The sequence below is a fragment of the Hippocampus bargibanti genome, linkage group LG07 (genome assembly GCF_051943395.1).
Source record: "Hippocampus bargibanti isolate YZ-2025 linkage group LG07, ASM5194339v1, whole genome shotgun sequence".
In the NCBI taxonomy this organism is placed as follows: domain Eukaryota; kingdom Metazoa; phylum Chordata; class Actinopteri; order Syngnathiformes; family Syngnathidae; genus Hippocampus; species Hippocampus bargibanti.
This window is the reverse complement of record NC_142740.1, coordinates 9,360,569-9,382,453: the sequence shown is the minus strand read 5'-3', so window position 1 is coordinate 9,382,453 and position 21,885 is coordinate 9,360,569. Positions and strand designations below refer to the sequence as shown.

The 21,885-nt window shown below is 43.3% G+C and overlaps 2 protein-coding genes across 3 annotated transcripts in view; one reads left to right on the top strand and one right to left on the bottom strand.

Annotated features, from left to right (window-relative positions):
• Positions 1 to 5,983, bottom strand: part of pomgnt1 (protein O-linked mannose N-acetylglucosaminyltransferase 1 (beta 1,2-)) — a 45,921-nt gene extending 39,938 nt beyond the window's left edge. For both annotated transcript variants that reach the window (XM_089000757.1, XM_089000758.1), the window contains exons 1-6: positions 5,848 to 5,983; positions 5,509 to 5,697; positions 5,055 to 5,157; positions 4,863 to 4,978; positions 4,199 to 4,264; positions 2,519 to 2,632 (exon numbers count right to left, since the gene is read on the bottom strand). In XM_089000757.1, coding sequence (XP_088856883.1) covers positions 2,519 to 2,632; positions 4,199 to 4,264; positions 4,863 to 4,978; positions 5,055 to 5,157; positions 5,509 to 5,628 — 519 coding nt within the window. In that variant the 5' untranslated portion in view covers positions 5,629 to 5,697; positions 5,848 to 5,983. The remainder of the gene's footprint in view (positions 1 to 2,518; positions 2,633 to 4,198; positions 4,265 to 4,862; positions 4,979 to 5,054; positions 5,158 to 5,508; positions 5,698 to 5,847) is intronic.
• A 6,240-nt stretch (positions 5,984 to 12,223) lies between these two features.
• On the top strand, positions 12,224 to 16,643 carry LOC148895367 (antiviral innate immune response effector IFIT1-like). The gene is made up of 2 exons (XM_089001648.1): positions 12,224 to 12,305; positions 14,137 to 16,643. The coding sequence occupies exons 1-2, from the start codon at positions 12,250 to 12,252 to the stop codon at positions 15,449 to 15,451; spliced, it is 1,371 nt and encodes a 456-aa protein (XP_088857774.1). The 5' UTR covers positions 12,224 to 12,249; the 3' UTR covers positions 15,452 to 16,643.
• The last annotated feature ends 5,242 nt before the right edge of the window (positions 16,644 to 21,885 follow it).

Sequence of the window (21,885 nt, the reverse complement as noted above, 5' to 3'; positions counted from 1 at the left end):
GACTTGCCTCACCCGCTGGAGGTATTTGGTCGTAGCCGCTTTCCTTGTTGCTAATTCGAGGTTGCCATTGGCCTGTGGTATACCGAGGTACTTGTAGCTGTTTTCAATGTCTGCTATTGTTCCTTCAGTGAGTGAGACCCCTTCAGTGTGGACTACCTTGCCCCTCTTAGTCACCATCCGACTACATTTCTCCAGCCCGAATGACATTCCGATATCACTGCTGTAGATCCTGGTTGTGTGGATCAGGGAGTCTATGTCCCTTTCGCTCTTAGCATACAGCTTGATGTCATCCATGTAGAGGAGGTGACTGATCGTAGCTCCATTTCTGAGGCGGTATCCATAGCCTGTCTTGGCGATTATCTGGCTGAGGGGGTTCAGTCCTATGCAGAACAGCAGTGGGGAGAGTGCATCACCTTGGTATATGCCACATTTGATGGACACTTGCGTTAGTGGCTTGCCATTGGCTTCAAGTGTGGTTTTCCACATCCTCATCGAGTTTGCAACGAAGGCTCTCAGGGTCCTGTTGACCTTATACAACTCCAAGCATTCATTGATCCATGAGTGTGGCATCGAGTCATATGCTTTCTTGTAATCAATCCAGGCTGTGCACAGGTTGGTATGTCGGGACCTGCAGTCTTGAGCGACTGTTCTGTCAACCAGCAGCTGATGTTTGGCACCTCTAGTATCTCTACTAATGCCTTTCTGTGCTTTGCTCATGTATTGATCCATGTGTCCACTTATCTTAGCCGCAATGATGCCTGACATGAGCTTCCATGTTGTGGAGAGACAGGTTATTGGCCGATAGTTGGAAGGAACTGCACCTTCATGATTAGGATTGTTCGCCCTTCGGTTAGCCATCCTGGGTGAGTCCCATCCATCAGCAGCTGGTTCATTTGTGCTGCTAGGCGCTCGTGGAGAGCTGTGAGTTTCTTTAGCCAGTAGGTGTGGACCATATCCGGGCCTGGTGCCGTCCAGTTTTTCATACCTGAGACTCTTCCTTGTATATCTGCCGCTGTGATGGTAACTGGGTTCTGTTCAGGGAGGTTGCTGTGCTCCTCTTTCAGAGTCACCAGCCATTGTGCACTGCTGTTATGTGCGACCTCCTTCTCCCATATGCCTTTCCAGTATCTTTCAGTTTCCAGCCTTGGAGGGTCTGCTCTGCTGTTAGAACCCTGCCACTGAGCGTACACTTTCGCAGGTTGTGTTGCGAACAGCCTGTTTATTCTTCTGGCCTCATTCTCTTTCGTGTACCTCTTTAGGCGACTGGCCAAGGCCTGGAGCCTTTGTTTGGCAGTTTCGAGTGCTTCAGGTATGGTTATCTGCATGTACCTCTTGGGTATTGGCCTTTTATTCACACCTCTCTGGGTCTCCGTCAATTGACTCACATCTTTCCGAGCCGCCTTGATCTTGGCCTCCAACCGTCTTTTCCATGGTGGGTAATGAATCTCGTGGCTCTCATGGTTGCTCTTGTAGCCAAGCATGTCTAGGATCACTGATGCTGAGGTGTATATCAGCTCATTGGTTTCCGTGATCGTTCCGGTCGGGATCGTTCTCAGTGCTGCATTCACAGTTTCCATGAGACTTTCAGGTGGTACTTCACATAGCCGTTGTAATCGGTGCCTTCGTTGCCCAGTTTTCATTCTTGCCATGATCTTATCTCTCAGGTCATTTGCTGCCTCGCTCAGCATTTCATTTATTGGGGCTGGCTTCTCAATCTCATTATTCATTGGGGCTTGCCTCCCAATCTCTGGTTGAACCTCTTCCTGTGATGTGGCAGCCTGGGGCCCTTCACCTCGGAATTTGTGTTGTACCTCATCAATCTCAAGTTGTGATAGCAATTGCCGTTTGTGGATATTGGAACACTGAGCTACTAGTTGTTTTGTGGTCAACCGTGACTGTGGGTTTCGAAGTACCCATTCAGCCCCCATTCTCCGCATGTAACCCCTCTGACTAGGGTTGCTTGAGTAGTAGCATTCCAACAGAGCCATGTTATCGCATTTCGTCCATCTCCGCTTTGTTCCAGTAGCCCATTTTTCATCAGGGTGCTCTGGTTCCCCAGCACCTGACGCAGACCTTGTTTGGCCGGGCGACGTCTGAGCCGGCATGTCATTCCATTTATTGTCTCTCATCATTGTATGAGGTAGGCATTAGCGTGAAGGGTCTTGCCCAAGGACCCACACTGGATGATGTCATTGTGCTCATTTTCTCTGCCACAAGTGGGATTCGAACCCTCGTCTCCCACATTCCAAACCGATGCCTTATCAACTGAGCTATCCAGCCGCTTTATATATATATATATATATATATATATATATATATATATATATATATATATATATATATATATATATATATATATATATATATGGATGGATGGATCGATGGATAGATGGATGAATAGATAGATAGAGAGAGAGAGAGAGAGAGAGAGAGAGAGAGAGAGAGAGAGAGAGAGAGAGAGAGAGAGAGAGAGAGAGAGAGAGAGAGAGAGAGAGACTTCTGGCAAACAGTAATTTACCTTGATGGTAAAGATCAGAACGCGACCTCGGGTCACCATGTTGAGGAAGAGTATCATGGCTTCATCCTCATGGGGGGAGTAGGTATCAAAAATTCTTTTGGCCATCACATGACCCTGGGAAACATAAAATAGGGAAATATTTATTTCCAACACGTTGATTTCAATCCATTATTCCAAAGATGGCCAATTTATTTCAGCTGAAGATCTATTTTTCAATCAACCAAACTCCCATGATTGACTGGGTTACCGCACACGCATTTACTGTCCGTACACATACACGTACACAATCGACATATGGGACAACCTTTCCTTTGTCCCTAAAAATAATTTAAAATAATACATCTGTTTCAACTTAAAGGAAAACCGACACACTTTTTTTTTCTTTTGTTTTGTTTTGTCTTTCGTTTCCTAACTGACATCATAAAAACTTTTTATAGCATCTAAAATACCCAAAACACGCAGGCTGATATATTTAGTCAAATGCAAAACACCAATAAAATGACTTAAAGTGTCCCAAAAGTGCCACAAAATGAGCCCGGAATTGGGGATTTGCAGAAAGTCCCGCCCCCAGTTTGTGACGTCAAGCCAGGACGTCTTGCCTTGCTCCAGAATCAGAACAATGGCTTCATAGAGTTCATATTATGGGAAGATGCTGTCTTGTTACTCATCCAGTTATGAATATGATTCAAATAGTTCTGAAGAGGAAAGCATAAATGTTTGCAATCGATTAAAGAAGTCCTTCCGTATCAATTCGAGCCGTCTGGACTCCAATGTAGCGGCCCAGAAAATGCACAAGATGGCGCCCAAGCTCCGTTGGAAATGGGCTGATTTGTCTGCTGGGAATTTGTGTCCACTTCTTTATGGTGTTACCGCAATCGATAGTCTTGATGCGACACACGATTCACCATCGCGTTATTTATGTGTTTTGCCTTCTAATTTCGCGATCAACACTGTGCTTTCAGATGAAAAAAAAAGTGCCCAAAATGCATTGTGTGTCGCTTTGTCGGTCAGGGGCGCTCCTCATGTGACATCACTTCAGGAATCGTCATCAACTCGAAAACAAGACTTCCTGAATATTCAGCGCCAGTGTTAAAACGTAAAATATAACTATATGTGGTGGAATCCTTGTGAAATGCGCACAGTACAAGTCATTTGAAGTGATTTTACAAATTATGGACGCAACTTGTCCGGAGGTGTCGGTTGTTCTATCACACTATTCACTAAGAAGCTGCTTGTTGCTGGGTCACTTATGAAGTTTGGTCATGAAGGCAAATTAAAGAGAGCCTGCACACCCACACCTAAAGTGTGTATGTTAGCATCTGTCGATTTAGTGCCCATGTAGGTTTGAAGCATCACATCATATCTTCAACTGAGTCCCAGCGATAGCCATTAAGAGATTTTTATTTTGGGGGACAGAGAAAATAATTCCTGTAATCTTGAAGATGTAAACTGCAAATAGCACTGGATCAGCCTTCATTTAATTTTGCTGGTTAGATCACAAATTCACACCCGTTTTTAGCCAAACCTGATCAAGAATCTGCCATGTATTTAAAGCAAGTGTTGTTTTACGTATTGAGGCATGTGGTTGAAAAAAAATAACTCATTTGTCGTGAATAAATTAATTCATCGACATGTTGCATCCATCAAATTTGTTGTTGTCTCGTAAATAGAGAATCTTACAGTTGCTTGGTTGAGAACAATCACATGGATGCCTCTTCCTTGCTCCCGCATATCATCCTCCAATACCTGCAAGAAAGTAGTAAACACTCTGATAACAATAACATTGCAATTAACAATTAACTCATTCACTGCCATTCACAATTTATACGGTAATTGAAAATATGACATAGAGCACCATTCCCGAATTTGTTCGGCTTTTGTTTTTTCTTGTTTGCGTGCCGATAAAAGCACTGGCCATGGCCTCTGGCAATGTTTTCCCCTTCCACGTGTTAGCGCATTCTTCCAGCTTTTGCTGTTGTTAAAGCGCTATATAAACCAATATGTATGTATTGCATTGTATTTTGGACAGCCACCCTCATTTCAACCTCATATAAGTCCAGAACCATATAATTTAGGAATTACCACTTTTTTTTCTGATGAAAGAAGAGAGTCTAAGGTTTCTTACGCTGCATTGAATGTTTATGTAGTCCTAAAACTTAATATTCTGTGGGTGGGTCCTGGAATTCGAGTGACAATGACAAAAACCCTGTCTGGAGTGTACACATTTTTGCACATGTCTGGCAGTGAATGAGTTCAGGAAGAAGCATGGCCATGACCCTTGTGAGAAAAAGATGATTACAAGATCGATGGATGGATACTGTTTATCAGTCGATTTCTCACTCACAGTAGTGCCATCGACCGCAACATAGACTTTGGACCGGCTAGAGTAGACCTCAATGTCAAGAACCTTGCGCCCATTTGGTGGTCGGCGAGGCGTCTCCATATTGGGCATCACATCCTCTAAAAAAAAGACATTCACAAGTTACATCGTAACAATATTATATAAATTACAACACATTAGTCAAATGAGCAATACCATATTCTTGGGCTGCTGCTTCTTCATTAACAACTCTTCTCGTCTCCAAGATGAGTTTAATATTGACAATGACAGTTATCAGTAGAAACAGTACCGCACCAGCCTGGGGAAGAAAACAAGCTGAATTATCCCAAAGTTTTTGTTAGTTTTAGTGGGCCTTTTGTAAAGATTGCCTCATAACAAAATTAGGTAATGCTTTTGCATTAAACTAAAAATCACTACATCAACAGCAGTTTAACCGTGAAGTTTTAGTGGGCCTTTTGTAAAGATTGCCTCATAACAAAATTAGGTAATGCTTTTGCATTAAACTAAAAATCACTACATCAACAGCAGTTTAACCGTGAGAAAAACAAATATCAACTTACTCTGACACAACAATTGGACATTATATGCAGATTGGAAGTGTTGTGTGAATATGTGCCAGTTTTCTTAGCAACTGAAACTTTCGTCTCACCTGACAGAAGCGACGAATAGCCCTCTTATTGCACAGTTTGTACTTATAAGCGAGGTACATGCTTCTTTGCTGGCGGGGTATGAATGGTTTCGCTCGGGGGTTCGGAGTCCACGTCTCCATTCCGCAACAAATTTCGGACTATCTTCCTCCTCTTCCCACAGCAAAACTGACATTTAGTCACATTCTCTTCTGCAAATAAACAGAATAGCGGTGATGCTTTTCACGAATGAATTCAACATAAAAGTGTAGCGACAATCACCACCGAAGAACACAGAGGGGTAATGGCCGAGAATTGTGAGCAGGTTTTAGGTTTGAATAAAAAGACACAATTTTTATTACCATTGCTAAGTCGTCTTCTGTAGAGCAATCATTAAGGTGTAAAAACCTATTGTATTTCTTCAACATGGTGATTACTTCGTATTTTGTCGCCGAATCCGTGACGTCATTCAGACGACGCTTCTACTCCTTCCCCGGTTTCTGTCTGATGGCAAACAGGTATCCACGTGGATAGTGCCCTCTAGTGGAAAATATATATAAAACCATAATGAATTCCACAAAATGGTTTATTCATGGCATTCATTCTATTATTCATCTTTTATTCCGCTTTCTACTCAGGAGGGTGGCAAGGGGTGGTGGAGCCTAACCTATCTTTGGGCACGAGGCGGGGGACACCCTGAATTGGTTGCCAGCTAATCGCACAACACACAGAGACAAATAATAATAATAATAATAATAATAATAATAATAATAATAATAATAATAATAATAATAATAATAATAATAATAATAATAATAATAATACATTAAATTTACAAGCGCCTTTTTGAAGACCCAAGGACACTTTACAATAAAAAAACAATACATAAAACAATAAAACCATGAATAAAACTTCTTTTCCTTTCGGCTTTTCCCCTCAGGGGTCGCCACAGCGAATCAATGTCCTCCATCTATCCCGGTTTTGTGCATCCTCTTCACTCACACCAGCTACCTTCATATCCTCTTTGACCACATCCATAAACCTCCTCTTCGGTCTTCCTCTCGGTCTCCTGCCTGGCAGTTAAAAACTCAGCATCCTTCTCCCGATATAGTCACTCTCTCTCCTCTGGACATGTCCAAACCATCTCAGTCTGGCCTCTCTGACTTTCTCTCCAAAGCCTCTAATATGAGTTGTGCCTCTAAAGTACTCATTCCTGATCCTATCCAACCTGGTCACTCCCAAAGAAAACCTCAATATCTTCAGCTCTGCTACCTCCAGCTCTGCTTTCTGTCTTTTCTTCAGTGGCACTGTCTCCAGTCCAAACATCATGGCTGGTCTGACCACGGTTTTATACACTTTCCCTTTCATCCTAGCTGAAACCCTTCTATCACACATCACACCTGACATTTTTCTTCAGCCGCTCCAGCCTGCCCGGACACGCTTCTTCACCTCTTTTCCACACTCTCCATTGCTCTGGACAGTTGACCCCAAATACTTAAAATCCTCCACCTTCTTTATCTCTTCCCCCTGTAGCATCACTCTTGCACTTGGATCCCTCTCATTCACACAGATATATTCCGTCTTGCTGCGACTGATCTTCATTCCTCTCCTTTCCAGGGCATAGCTCCACATCTCTAGTTTCTCCGCCACCTGTTCCCCGTTCTCGCTACAGATCACAATGTCATCTGCAAACATCATGGTCCAAGGAGATTCTTGTCGAACATTGTCTGTCAACCTGTCCATCACCATAGCAAACAAGAAGGGGCTCGGAGCTGACCCCTGGTGGAGTCCCACCTCCACATTGAATTCCTCAGTCATACCGACAGCACACCTCACAACTGTCTTACAGTCATGATACATGTCTTGCACCGCTCTGACATACTTTTCCGTCACTCCAGACTTCCTCATGCAATGTCAAAGCTCTTCTCTGGGCACCCTGTCATGCGCTTCCTCCAGATCTACAAAGACACAATGCAATTCCTTCTGACCTTCTCTGTACTTCTCTATCAGCATTCTTAAAGCAAACAATGCATCTGTCGTACTCTTTTTTGGCATGAAGCCATACTGCTGCTCACAAATGTTCACTTCTGCTCTTAGTCTAGCTTCAACTACTCTTTCCCAGAGTTTCATCGTATGGCTCATCAACTTTATTCCTCTGTAATTAGTACAACTCTGCACATCTCCTTTGTTCTTAAAAATGGGCAAAAGTACACTTCGTCTCCATTCTTCAGGCATCCGTTCACCATCTAAAATCTTGTTGAATAACCCAGTCAGGAACACCACCGCCACCTCTCCAAGACACTTTCATACCTCGATTGGTAAATCATCGGGCCCAAGTGCCTTTCCCCCCTTCATCCTCTTCAGCGCCCTCCTCACTTCATCCTTGCTAATGCTTGCTACGTCTTGGTCCACAACAGTCACGTCTTCTACTCTTTGTTCCTTCTCATTTTCCTCATTCATCAATTCTTCAAAGTGCTCTTTCCATCTTGCCATCACACTACTGGCACCTGTTAATACATTACCATCTCTATCCTTAATTACCCGAACCTGCTGCAGGTAATTACCATCTTTGTCTCTCTGTCTCGCCAGCCTGTAAAGATCAGTCTGACCTTCCTTGCTGTCCAGCCGAGCATACAAGTCATCATAGGCCTCTTGTTTGGTCTTTGCCACCTTTACTTTAACCGTGCGCTGCATCTCCTTGTAGTGCTGTCTACTCTCGTCCGTCCTCTCAGTGTCCCACTTCTTCTTTGCTAACCTCTTTCTCTGTATACACTCCTGCACCAACCCCGTTCCACCACCAAGTCTCCTTATCTACCTTTCTTCCACTCGATACACCAAGTACTTTCCGAGCCGTGTCTCTGATTATGTTCGCTGTAGTTTGCCAGTCATCTGGAAGGACCTCTTGCCCACCCAGTGCTTGTCTTACCTCCTTCCTAAATATCATGCAACACTCTTCCTTTTTCAACATCCACCATTTTGTCCTCACTTCAGCCTTTAGTTTCTTCATCTTCCTCACTGCCAGCGTCATCCTACACACCACCAACCTATGCTGTCTGGCTACACTCTCACCAACCACTACTTTGCAGTCACTGATTTCCTTTAGATGGCGCCGTTGACACAAAATGTAGTCTACCTGTGTACTTCTGCCTCCACTCTTATAGGTCACCCTATGTTCCTGTCTCTTCTGAAAGAAAGTATTCACAATAGCCATTTGCATTCTCTTAGCAAAGTCCACCACCATCTGTCCTTCAGCGTTCCTCATCTGGAGTCCAAACCTGCCCATCACCTCCTCATCATCTTTGTCCATTGAAGTCTCCACCAATTACAACCCTCTCACTTCTCGGGATGTTCTGTATGACTTCATCAAAGTCCAACCAAAATTTCTCCTTCTCCGCCAGCTCACATCCTACTTGTGGGGGCATACCCACAAACAACATTGAACATCACGCCTTCAATTTCTAGCTTCAGACTCATCATTCTATCTGATACTCTTTTTACTTCTAAGACATTGCTAACAAACTTTCTGTCTTCACCATGATAGAACAACTTAAACCCTGACCCTAAGCTTCTAGCCTTGCTCCCTTTCCACCTGGTCTCCTGGACACACTGTATGTCTGCCTTCCTTCTCTGCGACATGTCAACCAGCTCTCTACCTTTACCTGTCATTGGTCCTAGATTCAAAGTTCCTACTCTTAGTTCTATACTCTTGCCGTTCCATTTCTCTCTTTTCCTCCGGGACACCTCCCTCCTCTCCTTCTTCGACCAACAGTAGTCCATTTTTCCAATGGCACCCTGAAGGTCAACAGTACTAATGGCGGCCGTTGTTAACCCGGGCCTCGACCGATCCGGTATGGGATTCATAGGTTTGATTCGCATATTTGTTTTGGCAAAAAAATTTACGGGACGTTTTACTCGACTCCATTCCTCAAATTCACCAAATACCTGAAAAAGTTTATCAAACTCCCACAGTAATCCTGCAATCTTGTCTTTGTACCGCATCAGGTCTGTTCACACACACACACACACACACACGCACACACACACACACACACACGCACGCACGCACGCACACACACACACACACACACACACACACACACACACACACACACACACACACACACACACGCACGCACGCACGCACGCACACACACACACACACACACACACACACACACACACACACACACACACACACACACACACACACACACACATCTCTCAGACAGGGGAAATGAGTGGGGTTCCCACTTGCCACTTGAAACGGCGGTTGAAAAAAATGACCAGGTTGAAAAAAAAACACAGCTGTTTATTTCTACGTTGAAAACGTAGAAAACACCACCATTCTGCCCCTCAGGGGACAATACTTAAATTGCACCTCATTAAAAATAGGAATTCCATGTCGTTTGTGCATTTTTTCCACATTGAAAATCCCGCAGGCCTGATTAAACCTCCTTGGGGGCCGGTTCTGGCCTGCGGGCCGTATGTTTGACACCACTGACTTAAGGTGTCCCAAAAATACTTCAAAATGACCTCACAAAGGTTCAGTTTCAGAAGGTCCCGCCCCCCTTGTTCGTGACGTCACACAAGGACGTCGTTGCCTTGCTCTAGAATCAAAACAATGGCTTCAGATTCGGAGAATATCAGAATCAGAATCATCTTTATTGCCAAGTATGTAGAACACACAAGGAATTTGTTTCCGGTCGAACACGCTGCACTAGTATCATCATCAAAAAAATTCCAAAGAGGCACTATACAGTTCAATTTGGGCTACTGTTCAAAGAGGGAATGGCTTGGGGGAAGAAGCTGTTTAAATGTTTGCTGGATGTATGCTTTCTTGTTCCTCATCCACTTATGAATATGGTTTAAATAGTTCTGAAGAGGAAAGCATAAATGTTTGTACTGTGTCAGAAAGAAAGAATAGGGAATGAAACCAAAAATTCTCAACATACAAAAAGGAGAGGAGTAGCAGTACCTTACATTGCAGGAGTTTCTGAAAAATTACAAAGAGTCCTTTGGCAACACAAAATTCCTACTTATTTCAAACCGATAAACACGTTAATAATAATAATACATTTTATTTCAAGCGCCTTTCAAAACACCCAAGGACACTTTACAATAAAAACAATAAAACAAAGCACATAACAATAAAACCATAAGTAAAATGATACATAATAAAATAGCAGATAGAACTAGACATTGAAAGTAATTTTAAACAAATGGGTTTGGAGGTGAGCCTTGAAAATAGGGAGGGAGTCAATATTACGGATGTTGGGTGGAAGTGAATTCCAGAGTTTGGGAGCAGAGCGGCTGAAAGCTCTGCATCCCATCGTGGTTAGACGGGCAAAGGGCACATAGAGGTGAAGGGAGGATGAGGATCTGAGGGCCCGAGAGGGAACAGAGATTTGAAGTAGGTCAGACAGATAGGAGGGGGCAAGGTTATGGATGGCTTTAAATGTAAACAGAAGTATCTAGAATTCAATACGAAGTTTAACAGGGAGCCAGTGGAGATGCTGGAGGACAGGAGTGATGTGGTGAAAGGAAGGGGTTTCAGTGATGATCCGGGCTGAGGAATTTTGGACTAGTTGGAGTTTATGGAGACATTTTTAATTGACCCTGAAAAGAAATGAGTTACAATAATCGACACATGAGGTGACGAGACTGTGGATAAGGATAGCAGTGGTGTGAGGGGTGAGAGAGGGACGGAGACGATTGATATTACGGAGGTGGAAATATGCAGACCGAGTTATGATATTTATATGGGAGTGAAAAGATAGTGAGCTATCGAGATTGACACCCAGGCTCTGGACCTGAAGGGCAGGGGACACGGTAGAACTGTCAATGATGAGAGAGAAACTGTCACAGCCATCCGCTCTCACACTCACACCTATAGGGACTATTTTGAGTGTTCAATCAGCCTTCAGTGCATGTTTTGGGAATGTGGGAGGAAATTGAGGGCCGAAGAAAATCCACGAAGGCCCGGGGAGAACATGCAAACTCCACACAGGGAGGCCGAAGTGGGATTTGACCTCACGACCTCTGCAAAATGATTTAACTAATGTACAATTTAAAATGTGTTTTTGTGAATGGAGCATTTGGAAACTATGGGAGTCAAACTAAGATCAGTTTATCCCCAAATGTGCTCATTCAATTTTATTCACGATCGACATGTCTCAATCCAAGCATTATGACAAACATTTCATTTAATTCACAATTTATATACGTATTTGTAATTCAAAATATAACATGTAGGTCAAAATGTTAGTCATGTATTATGGATATGTTTATTTGATAAATATCTTTCCATTTTGTAACACACTGTCGCGAACAGGTTTTCCTTTTGTCCTCTTGCCTCTTCGCTATACCTTTAAGTTATTGCCCAGTGAAGTTTGTATAAATAAAATAAAATGACAATATGCACAAAGCATACTTTTCATTAGGTGGGATATTTTTTATTCTGAACACATGTAATATGGGATTGTATTCTTGAGTACAGTCTGATTTGATTTTCATACATAGTTGTCTTTTCCTTTGCATATAAAACATGATGATGTGAGACACACCTTTCATATGAAAAAGATATTTTTTTGATGAATGAGATGGCAACATCGACAGATCTCATGGAAATGAAAATACAGGTATCTGTGTACGTCATCGTACCGTTGATGAGGGTACACAGAGTCCAAAAACAATCTCCATGTTCAATGTTTTATTGCACCATAAAAGTTTAACAGATATTCTCGTGCTGCACCCAAAGCAACAAGATGCCTAAGGGTAAAGTCGCTGTCACGAAACAATTCGGTTCCAGCTACATAATGAGGTAAATCATTTCTGTGTTTGAGATTTATGATATTTTTAACATCGTTTAACATTTTAATTCACATTAACTTGTATTTGGCATTGACTGTCCATACCGACGATACTTTTGCCATGTTTTTTTTTTATGCTCACAATTGTCTGGTGGATCTTCATTATTTCTCTGAACATCCTCCTGGAAAATGACACTGGAGACTGTGTGTGTCTGGTTTTAATTGATTTAACTGCAGCATTTTATACAGTCGATCACAATATTCTGTTGGCACGTTTGTAGCCTTGGTGGGCATTGGCGGTAGCACCCTTGAGTGGTTTCGGTCCTATTTGGCTGACAGAACCTTTGGTGTTGGCCGCAGCTGCATAACTCCTACCCAGGAACCCCTTCACTGGCTCCCAAAACATTTTATAGTTCTTTTTAAGATACTGTTAAAGGACAACTGACACCTCCGGACAAGTTGTGTCCATAATTTGTAAAATCACTTCAAATGACTTCTACTGAGCGCATTATACAAAGATTCCACCACATATAGCTATATTTTACGTTTTAAGACTCGCGCTGAATATTAAGGAAGTCTTGTTTTCGATTTGATGATGATGTCTGAAGTGACATCACGTCAGGAACGCCCCTGACCGAGAAAGCGACAAACAATGCACTTTGGGTACTTTGTTTGGTCTGAAAATATCGTCTTGATGGCGAAATTAGAAGGAAAAACACCTCAAAAACGCGATGGTGAATTGTTGTGTGTCGCATCAAGAATCAGAATAAGAATCAGAATCAGAATCATCTTTATTGCCAAGTATGTAGAACACATCACGTCAGGAACGCCCCTGACCGAGAAAGCGACACACAATGCACTTTGGGTACTTTGTTTGGTCTGAAAATATCGTCTTGATGGCGAAATTAGAAGGAAAAACACCTCAAAAACGCGATGGTGAATTGTTGTGTGTCGCATCAAGAATCAGAATCAGAATCAGAATCATCTTTATTGCCAAGTATGCTATCAATTGCGGTAACACCATAAAGACGTGCACACAAATTCCGAGCAGACAAATCTGCCCGTTTCCAACGAAGCTTGGGCGCCATCTTGTGCATTTTCTGGGACGCTACATTGGAGTCCAGACGGCTGGAATTTATACGGAAGGACTTCTTTAATTGATTGCAAACATTTGTACTATTTGAATCATATTCATAACTGGATGAGTAACAAGAAATCATCTTCTCTGAAACTGAACTCTCAGAAGCCATAGTTTTGATTCTGGAGCAAGGCAAGACGTCCTGGCGTGAAGTCACGAACTGGGGGCGCGACTTTCTGAAAACCCCCAGTTCGGAGTTCATTTTGTGGCAGTTTAGGGACACTTTAAGTCATTTATATTGGTGTTTTGCATTTGACTAAAAATATCAGCCTGCGTGTTTTGGGTATTTTAGGTGCTATAAAACGTTTTTCTGATGTCAGTTAGGAAACAAAAAATGGTGTCGGTTGTCCTTTAAATGGCCTCACTCCGCTTTACCTCTCTAAACTCATCCGTCCTGAGACACCTGCCCGGCGCCTCAGGTCTATTAATTTTACTGTTTAGTGCTTTCTAATCACTTTGTTACGAATTTGTTTTATTGTTGTATATATGATATTTGCTCCATATACAACACTTTCTTTAAAGTGGTGAATATTTTAAAGTGCTTTATAAATAGTATTGAGTTGAGTACTTAAAATCCTGTCGAGTAATGATTTTGTCTGACCTCATGCTCTTATTAATTTTATAGATAATAAACAAATGTACTTTATTTTGTGTATGGGTTATTTTGTGCTTCATTTTTTTTTAATGTTATTACACATTTTCAGTTCTTCTCAGACTCAAACAACACTAAAGGCCAAGCTGGAGAGCCTGCAATGTCACTTCACCTGGACCCTGAACCCCCCAAAATCCAAACTTTTCCTTCTCAGAGATAAGCTGGAAGATATTGGAACTGTGGAAGGATATAACTGGCTGGGACATATTTACAACTTACAGGGTTACATACACTACCGTCTTGGGAGTACCAAAGAGTCCCTGCGCTTTTTTTGTAGAGCTGCGGAGGCATTGCGTCAGATGAGAAATACTGTCTCAGAGGAGGGACCATGGCTGGTGGTCAACTACGGGAACCTTGCTTGGCTGCACGGCCACATGGGAGAACAAGCAGAAAGTCAGACTTACTTGACCAAGGTTGATATCCTTCTGAATAAATATCCTTCACCATATCAGGAGGAACTCCACCCAGAGATATATGCTGAAAAGGCCTGGGCTCTAATGAAATTTGGAAAAGACAATACTCTTCTGGCAGTGCAATATTTTCAGAGAGCGATTAGGATGCAGCCAGAAATGATTGAATGGCACTCCAGTTATGTCTTAGCATTAGTGAGTACTATTAAGCTTTATAAAACTCAACTAGATGCAAACACATTTGAGAAACTGAAAATAGCAACAAAACATGATCCAAATAACTTGTATCTATCAACAATTTACCTAGCAGCTTGTGCTGTTCGAGGAAGAAGAATTAATAGTGAAGCATGGCAATTGGCAAAAAAAGTTTTGAAAAAGCCTGTCAGCAGCTACAGTGGTATGAAACCATTACTTAAACTATACAGAGTATATTTATCAATCGATGAAGCTCTTGATTTGGTAGAGGAAGCTCTTGAAAGACATCCACAGGAACGATATCTGAAGAGGTGTGCTGCAATCTGCTACAAAAATAAAATTCTTTCGCACAGGGACATTCCACCGGAACAAGTAGTGGTTGACAGGGCAATCAGCCTCTACAGAGAACTGATTGCTCTCTACCATCAATCTTCACTAAAAAGAAAAATAACTCTTGCAAATATATATGCAAAGTCGACTCATAACCAAGCTATAGCTGGTGATATATTTGCAGAACTACTAGATCAAGTGGAACAGGAACCTGGGGACAGACAGATGCTTTATAACTACTACGCAAAATATTTACACTCCACTCAGAGACAGAACTACAAATCGATTGAATATTATATGAGGGCAGCGGCAATACAGCATCCATCTGTCTATCGTGTAAACAGTATCCAAATCCTGGAGAAAATTGGGAAGAGGAAAAGAAACAGAATGTGTAGAGAAATAGATGACTTTCTAAACCGCTTACAAGACTGAAAGATTGGTTTACAGCACTTAGAACTGGAATCCAACAAGCATGAGACTCACTGGTGGTATGTACTGTGATGTCACGAGAGGCTGTGTCCTGGAGGGCAAATACATCCCCCTAAGATGGCTCCACCCAGAGAGAGTCTTGGCCCCATCTGGTGGAAGGCAGCAATTAAAACCACACACCTGCAGCTGATCAGGGCGGGATTGGCAGGCAAGGCTCTTAAGGCAGAGAGCCTCTGAGTGTGCAGCTTGGGGAAAGACAAGCTCGATTGCTGTGCTCTGTGAAGAAGTTGATTGCTGCGTGGAACTCATTGCCAGTTGGGACCACACGACAGGACACTGGATTTGGACCTTGCTAAGGTGGCTAGGCTACATGAGGAGGACGTCAAGAGGGGTGAGGCCTAGAGACTCTTGGAAAAGAACTCCGTCTTCAGTTTTACCTCAGAAGAGACTTTATTTTGATTTAAGTATTGGAAGAGACACTATTCAAACCTTTGTTGCTTGTGAATCCCCCCTGAAACCTTTGATTAAAACCTTTGTTTGTATCCAAACCTGTCGTCCATTGCACTTCTTGTCCTGTCCCGCTGAGAGCCAGCCTCTCATGATATCACAGTACTTTAATACTTTTTTGCTTGAAATGAATTATTTTTTACTTATAGCTAGATTTTCTCATCACTGTAGCGACCCCTGGAGGGAAAAGTCAAAAGGAAAAGAAGAAGATAGATTTTCTCATCACTTATTTGAATGATTCTTTCTCTTTGTCATCAGAGACAATTGAATTTCATGTGTAGAATGTTATATGTAGTGTAATCGCTCTAGCATTGAGCGTGGGCCAATATGGTCTCTCTTGTGGTAAAGTTCACTTGAAAATGCAAAAGCATACGTATTCTTGAACGTTGTTGGCTCAGCTCAGAGTTTGTGCTTCTTTGTTTGCATGTGGAGTTACTTAGCGTGAGTTGTAGCCGAATCAAGCTCTTGAATGTATGTACATTCGGTTAACTGTTTAATTTATTTTTTCATTTGATATTTCCATGACAGCTTTCCATGATGACAGGTGAGGCACTGCCTCCCCTGCCTCCACTGACTGCACGTCACTGATTCGGTACCGCTCATGATAGTAAAGTGACTGAAGTGCAACAGTAGCCATGTCAGCCTTGATCAAATCTATGGATATTTTTAGCTTAGGAGTGTGTGTGTGTGTGTGTGTGTGTGTGTGTGTGTGTGTGTGTGTGTGTGTGTGTGTGTGTCTGTGTGTGTGTGCGTGCGTGCGTGTGTGTGTGTGTGTGTGTGTGTTTGTGTGCGTGTGTCTGCGTGCGTGCATATATATATATATATATATATATATATATATATATATATATATATATACATACACTCCCCCCGCTGGTGCCATCACAAAATTGTTGTATGCGTTTGTGAAGAAACAGTTATTTTGTATCCTTATTTTGTGCAATGCTGTAATATTCTCTGTTGAGATAAATAAGTCAGGCTGAATGTTGAGCACATCTGGCAACGCAGCCACAACGCCACAAATGGTCATTTGACAGCAATATCAAAAATAGTTTTTATACAATGCTGAGAGAAGCGGTTGCTTTCTCTGCTTCGGCAAATAAACATCTTACTTGTTCAATCTAAACAAGAAGGACCATCTCGAGTCTCTATTCTACCAAATGCATCGCAAACACGCTGCAGATCTCAACATCGTTGCTGTGCTGCCACCATAGCCGTAGAAGAAAAAAAAGGGTCTGGTCGTAAGTACGTGTGGTCGGAACTTGCATCGGTCGTAAATCGGATGTTACCTGTATATATAAATACCGTATTTTCACGACCAAAGGGTGCACCGTGTGAAAAGGCGCAGTCTCATTTATGTGTGCCATTTCTGTATTTAACTTACACATTGAGCGCACCGGCTGATAGGGCCCACGTTTTATATACCGGTACATATCCTCTACTGCCATACGTACGTCCGCCCCACAACAACACGCAGGCATACAAGTGTGCGTATTTAAAAAAACAGATCGGGAGCAAAACTGAGTTTGGTAGTGCTTTCTTTATTCATTACAAAGTAATTACATTTTGTAATCATCACTCAATAGGCGTCGGCATGGTAAAAAAGAGCACATTACCGGTACCGACTTTTCCGAAAGCTCGAGCCACCGTGCCAGCAGACACGTTAGCCCAAGCATCCACAGTCCATTGTCAAACTGTGGCGTAACATCCAGCCCTTTTCGTTTGCCTTGATAATGACGCCTGCTGGAAATGTCTCTTTAGGCAAAGTCTTTCTTTTAAAAAATCACAATCGGCAGGAGTTTCTCTCCGTTAGCATGGCAGGTAAGCACAACAGGAAACGAAGGCTTTTCGCTAGCTTTTCAGAATAATTCGCCGGCCGTTCCTCCACCTCCGGACCTTGCCTTATGTCCGCGTATTATGTCACGGCGGCTTGATTCCCATGTTCCTCGGCGTAGCTGATAGCTTCAGTTTAAACTGAGCTTCATAACCATGTCTCTTTGCCATTTTCAGGGTTGTTAAAACAGCAATGTTCTACATAAAGCACATACCTGTTCGTTTATACACAAACCATGCCCACACACACCCCTCGTTTTCTTTACCGCGTCCTACTCATGGTGGTCTCGAATACTACAGGGCGCACCGCACATTTTGAAAAAAATCTGAGACGTTTATATGCGCCTTATGGTCGTGAAAATACGGTATATACGTTGTAATGTCATGAGAGGCGAGCTCTCAGCGGGACAGGACAAGGAGCGCAATGGGCGACAGGTTTGAATGCATACAAAGGTTTTAATAAAAGGTTTCAGGGGGAATTCACAAGCAACAAAGGCAAGAATAGTCTCTATTCCAACACTTAAATCATAATAAAGTCTCTTCTGAGGTGACACTGAAGACAGGGTTCTTTTACATGTGTTTCTAGGCCTCACCCCTCTTGATGTCCTTCTCAGGTAGCCTAGCCACCTTTAGCAAGGGTCCAAATCCAGTGTTCTGCCGTATGGTCCCAACTGGTGATGAGTTCCATGCAGCAATCAGTTTCTCCACAGCGCACAGTAATGGAGCTTGTCTCGCCCGGCTTCCACACTCAGAGGCACTCTGCCTTAAAAATCATGCTTGCTAATCAAGCCGTGATCAGCCACAGGTCTTCTTCTTTTCCTTTCGGCTTTTCCCTTCAGGGGTCGCCACAGTGAATCAATGTCCTCCATTTAACCCGGTTTTGTGCATCCTCTTCTCTCACACCAGCTACCTGCATGTCCTCATTGAACACATCCATAAACCTCCTCTTCGGTCTTCCACTCGGTCTCCTGCCTGGCATTTCAAGGCTCAGCATCCTTCTTCCGATATAGTCGCTCTCTCTCCTCTGGACATGTCCAAACCATCTCAGTCTGGCCTCTCTGACTTTCTCTCCAAAGCCTCTAATTTGAGTTGTCCCTCTAATGTACTCATTCCTGATCCTATCCAACATGTTCACTCCCAAAGAAAACCTCAACATCTTCAGCTCTGCTACCTCCAGCTCTGCTTCCTGTCTTTTCTTGAGCGGCACTGTCTCCAGTCCAAACATCATGGCTGGTCACACCACTGTTTTATACACTTTTCCTTTCATCCTAGCTGAAACCCTTCTATCACACATGACATCTGACATTTTTCTCCAGCTGCTCCAGCCTGCCTGGACACGCTTCTTCACCTCTTTTCCACACTCTCCATTGCTCTGGACAGTTGACCCCAAGTACTTAAAATTCTCCACCTTCTTTATCTCTTCTCCCTGGAGCACCACGCTTGCACTTGGATCCCTCTCATTCACACACACATATATTCCATCTTGCTGTAGCTGATCTACCTTCCTCTCCTTTCCAGGGCATATCTCCACATCTCTAGTTTCTGCGACACCTGCTCCCCGTTCTCGCTACAGATCACAATGTCATCTGCAAACATCATGGTGCAAGGAGATTCTTATCTAACATCGTCTGTCAGCCTGTCCATCACAATAGCAAATAAAAAGGGGCTCAGAGCTGACCCCTGGTGGAGTCCCACCTCCACATTAAATTCCTCCGTCACACCGACAGCACACCTCACAACTGTCTTACAATCATGATACATGTCTTGCACCGCTCTGACATACTTTCCTGTCACTCCAGACTTCCTCATGCAATACCACAGCTCTTCTCTGGGCACCCTGTCATACGCTTTCTCCAGATCTACAAAGACACAATGCAATTCCTTCTGACCTTCTCTGTACTTCTCTATCAGCATTCTTAAAGCAAACACTGCATCTGTCATACTCTTTTTTGGCATGAAGCCATACTGCTGCTCACAAATGTTCACTTCTGCTCTTAGTCTAGCTTCAACTACTCTTTCCCAGAGTTTCATTGTATGGCTCATTAACTTTATTCCTCTGTAGTTAGTACAACTCTGCACATCTCCTTAGTTCTTAAAAATGGGCACGAGTACACTTCGTCTCCATTCTTCAGGCATCTGTTCACCATCTAAGATCTTGTTGAATAACCCAGTCAGGAACACCACCGCCACCTCTCCAAGACACTTCCATACCTCGATTGGTAAATCATCAGGCCCGAGTGCCTTTCCTACCTTCATCCTCTTCAGCGCCCTCCTCACTTCAACCTTGCTAATGTTTGCTACGTCTTGGTCCACAACAGTCACAACTTCTACTCTTTGTTCCTTCTCATTTTCCTTATTCATCAATTCTTCAAAGTACTCCTTCCATCTTGCCATCACACTACTGGCACCTGTTAATACATTGCCATCTCTATCCTTATTCACCCGAACCTGCTGCAGGTCCTTACCATCTTTGTCTCTCTGTCTCGCCAGGCTGTAAAGATCAGTCTCACCTTCCTTGCTGTCCAGCCGAGCATACAGGTCATCATAGGGCTCTTGTTTGGCCTTTGCCACCTTTACTTTTACCGTGCGCTGCATCTCCTTGTACTGCTGTCTACTCTCGTCCGTCCTCTCAGTGTCCCACTTCTTCTTTGCTAACCTCTTTCTCTGTATACACTCCTGCACCTCCCCATTACACCACCAAGTCTCCTTATCTACCTTTCTCCCACTCGATACACCAAGTACTTTCCGACCTGTGTCTATGATTATGTTCGCTGTCGTTTGCCAGTCATCTGTAAAGACCTCTTGCCCACCCAGTGCTTGTCTTACCTCCTTCCTAAATGTTATGCAACACTCTTCCTTTTTCAACTTCCACCATTTTGTCCTCACTTCAGCCTTTGGTTTCTTCATCTTCCTCACTGCCAGCGTCATCCTACACACCACCAACCTATGCTGTCTGGCTACACTCTCACCAACCACTACTTTGCAGTCACTGATTTCCTTTAGATGGCGCCGTAGACACAAAATGTATTCTACCTGTGTACTTCTGCCTCCACTCTTATAGGTCACCCGATGTTCCTGTCTCTTCTGAAAGAAAGTATTCACAATAGCCATTTCCATTCTCTTAGCAAAGTCAACCACCATCTGTCCTTCAGCGTTTCTCATCTGGAGTCCAAACCTGCCCATCACCTCCTCATCATATTTGTTTCCTGCGCCAACATGTCCATTGAAGTCTTCACCAATTACAACCCTCTCACTTCTCGGGATGTTCTGTATGACTTCATCAAAGTCCAACCAAAATTTCTCCGTCTCCGCCAGCTCCCATCCTACTTGTGGGGCATACCCACAAACAACATTAAACATCACACCTTCAATTTCTAGCTTCAGACTCATCATTCTATCTGATACTCTTTTTACTTCTAAGATATTCCTAACAAACTCCTCTTTTAAGATGACCCCAACTCCATTTCTCTTTATGTCTTCACCATGGTAGAACAACTTAAACCCTGATCCTAAGCTTCTAGCCTTGCACCCTTTACACCTGGTCTCCTGGACACACAGTATGTGTCATGATCTGGTTGGCGACCAACGGGGGGCGCTGTCGGCCCCGCCTGCACCTGCACAGGTGCTGGTCGTCCCGATTAGATTGGCGACCAGCGGGTAGCGACGTCAGCCCTGCCGGCAGCCTCGCAGGTGCTGGTCGTTATAATCAATAACACTTAAAAGGACACCTGGCACGATCATCCGGTGCCGATTCATTGTTTGTTTGCTGCTTGGTTGCTGCATGCATTGTGTACGTGTTTGTTTAATCTTGGCGGACTTTTACACTTGGTTTTCTTTTGCTACTTTGTATTTTTTCCATTCAGATCATTTTGATGTTTTACATTTTGTTACTGCTGACCTTTATTTTAATACAATTTGTCAAACAACCTCCTGCTCCCTCCTGCCTGCTTTTTGGGATCCGCACCCGCCATCACCACCTTGCAAAACGTGACAGAATGAATCGGCCAACCATCGGATCCCGCAGGTACATCGGACCCGTCTCATTTCCACCCTGTGCCTGGCATTGCTACGTCCACGTTAGCGCAAGCCTCGTCGAG

Bases quoted from the DNA above. Each gene is read 5' to 3' on its own strand.
- LOC148895367 (XM_089001648.1), top strand. From the start codon at position 12,250: ATGCCTAAGGGTAAAGTCGCTGTCACGAAACAATTCGGTTCCAGCTAC. The intron at 12,306-14,136 runs GTAAATCATTTC...ACACATTTTCAG, and splicing joins GGTTCCAGCTACATAATGAG to TTCTTCTCAGACTCAAACAA.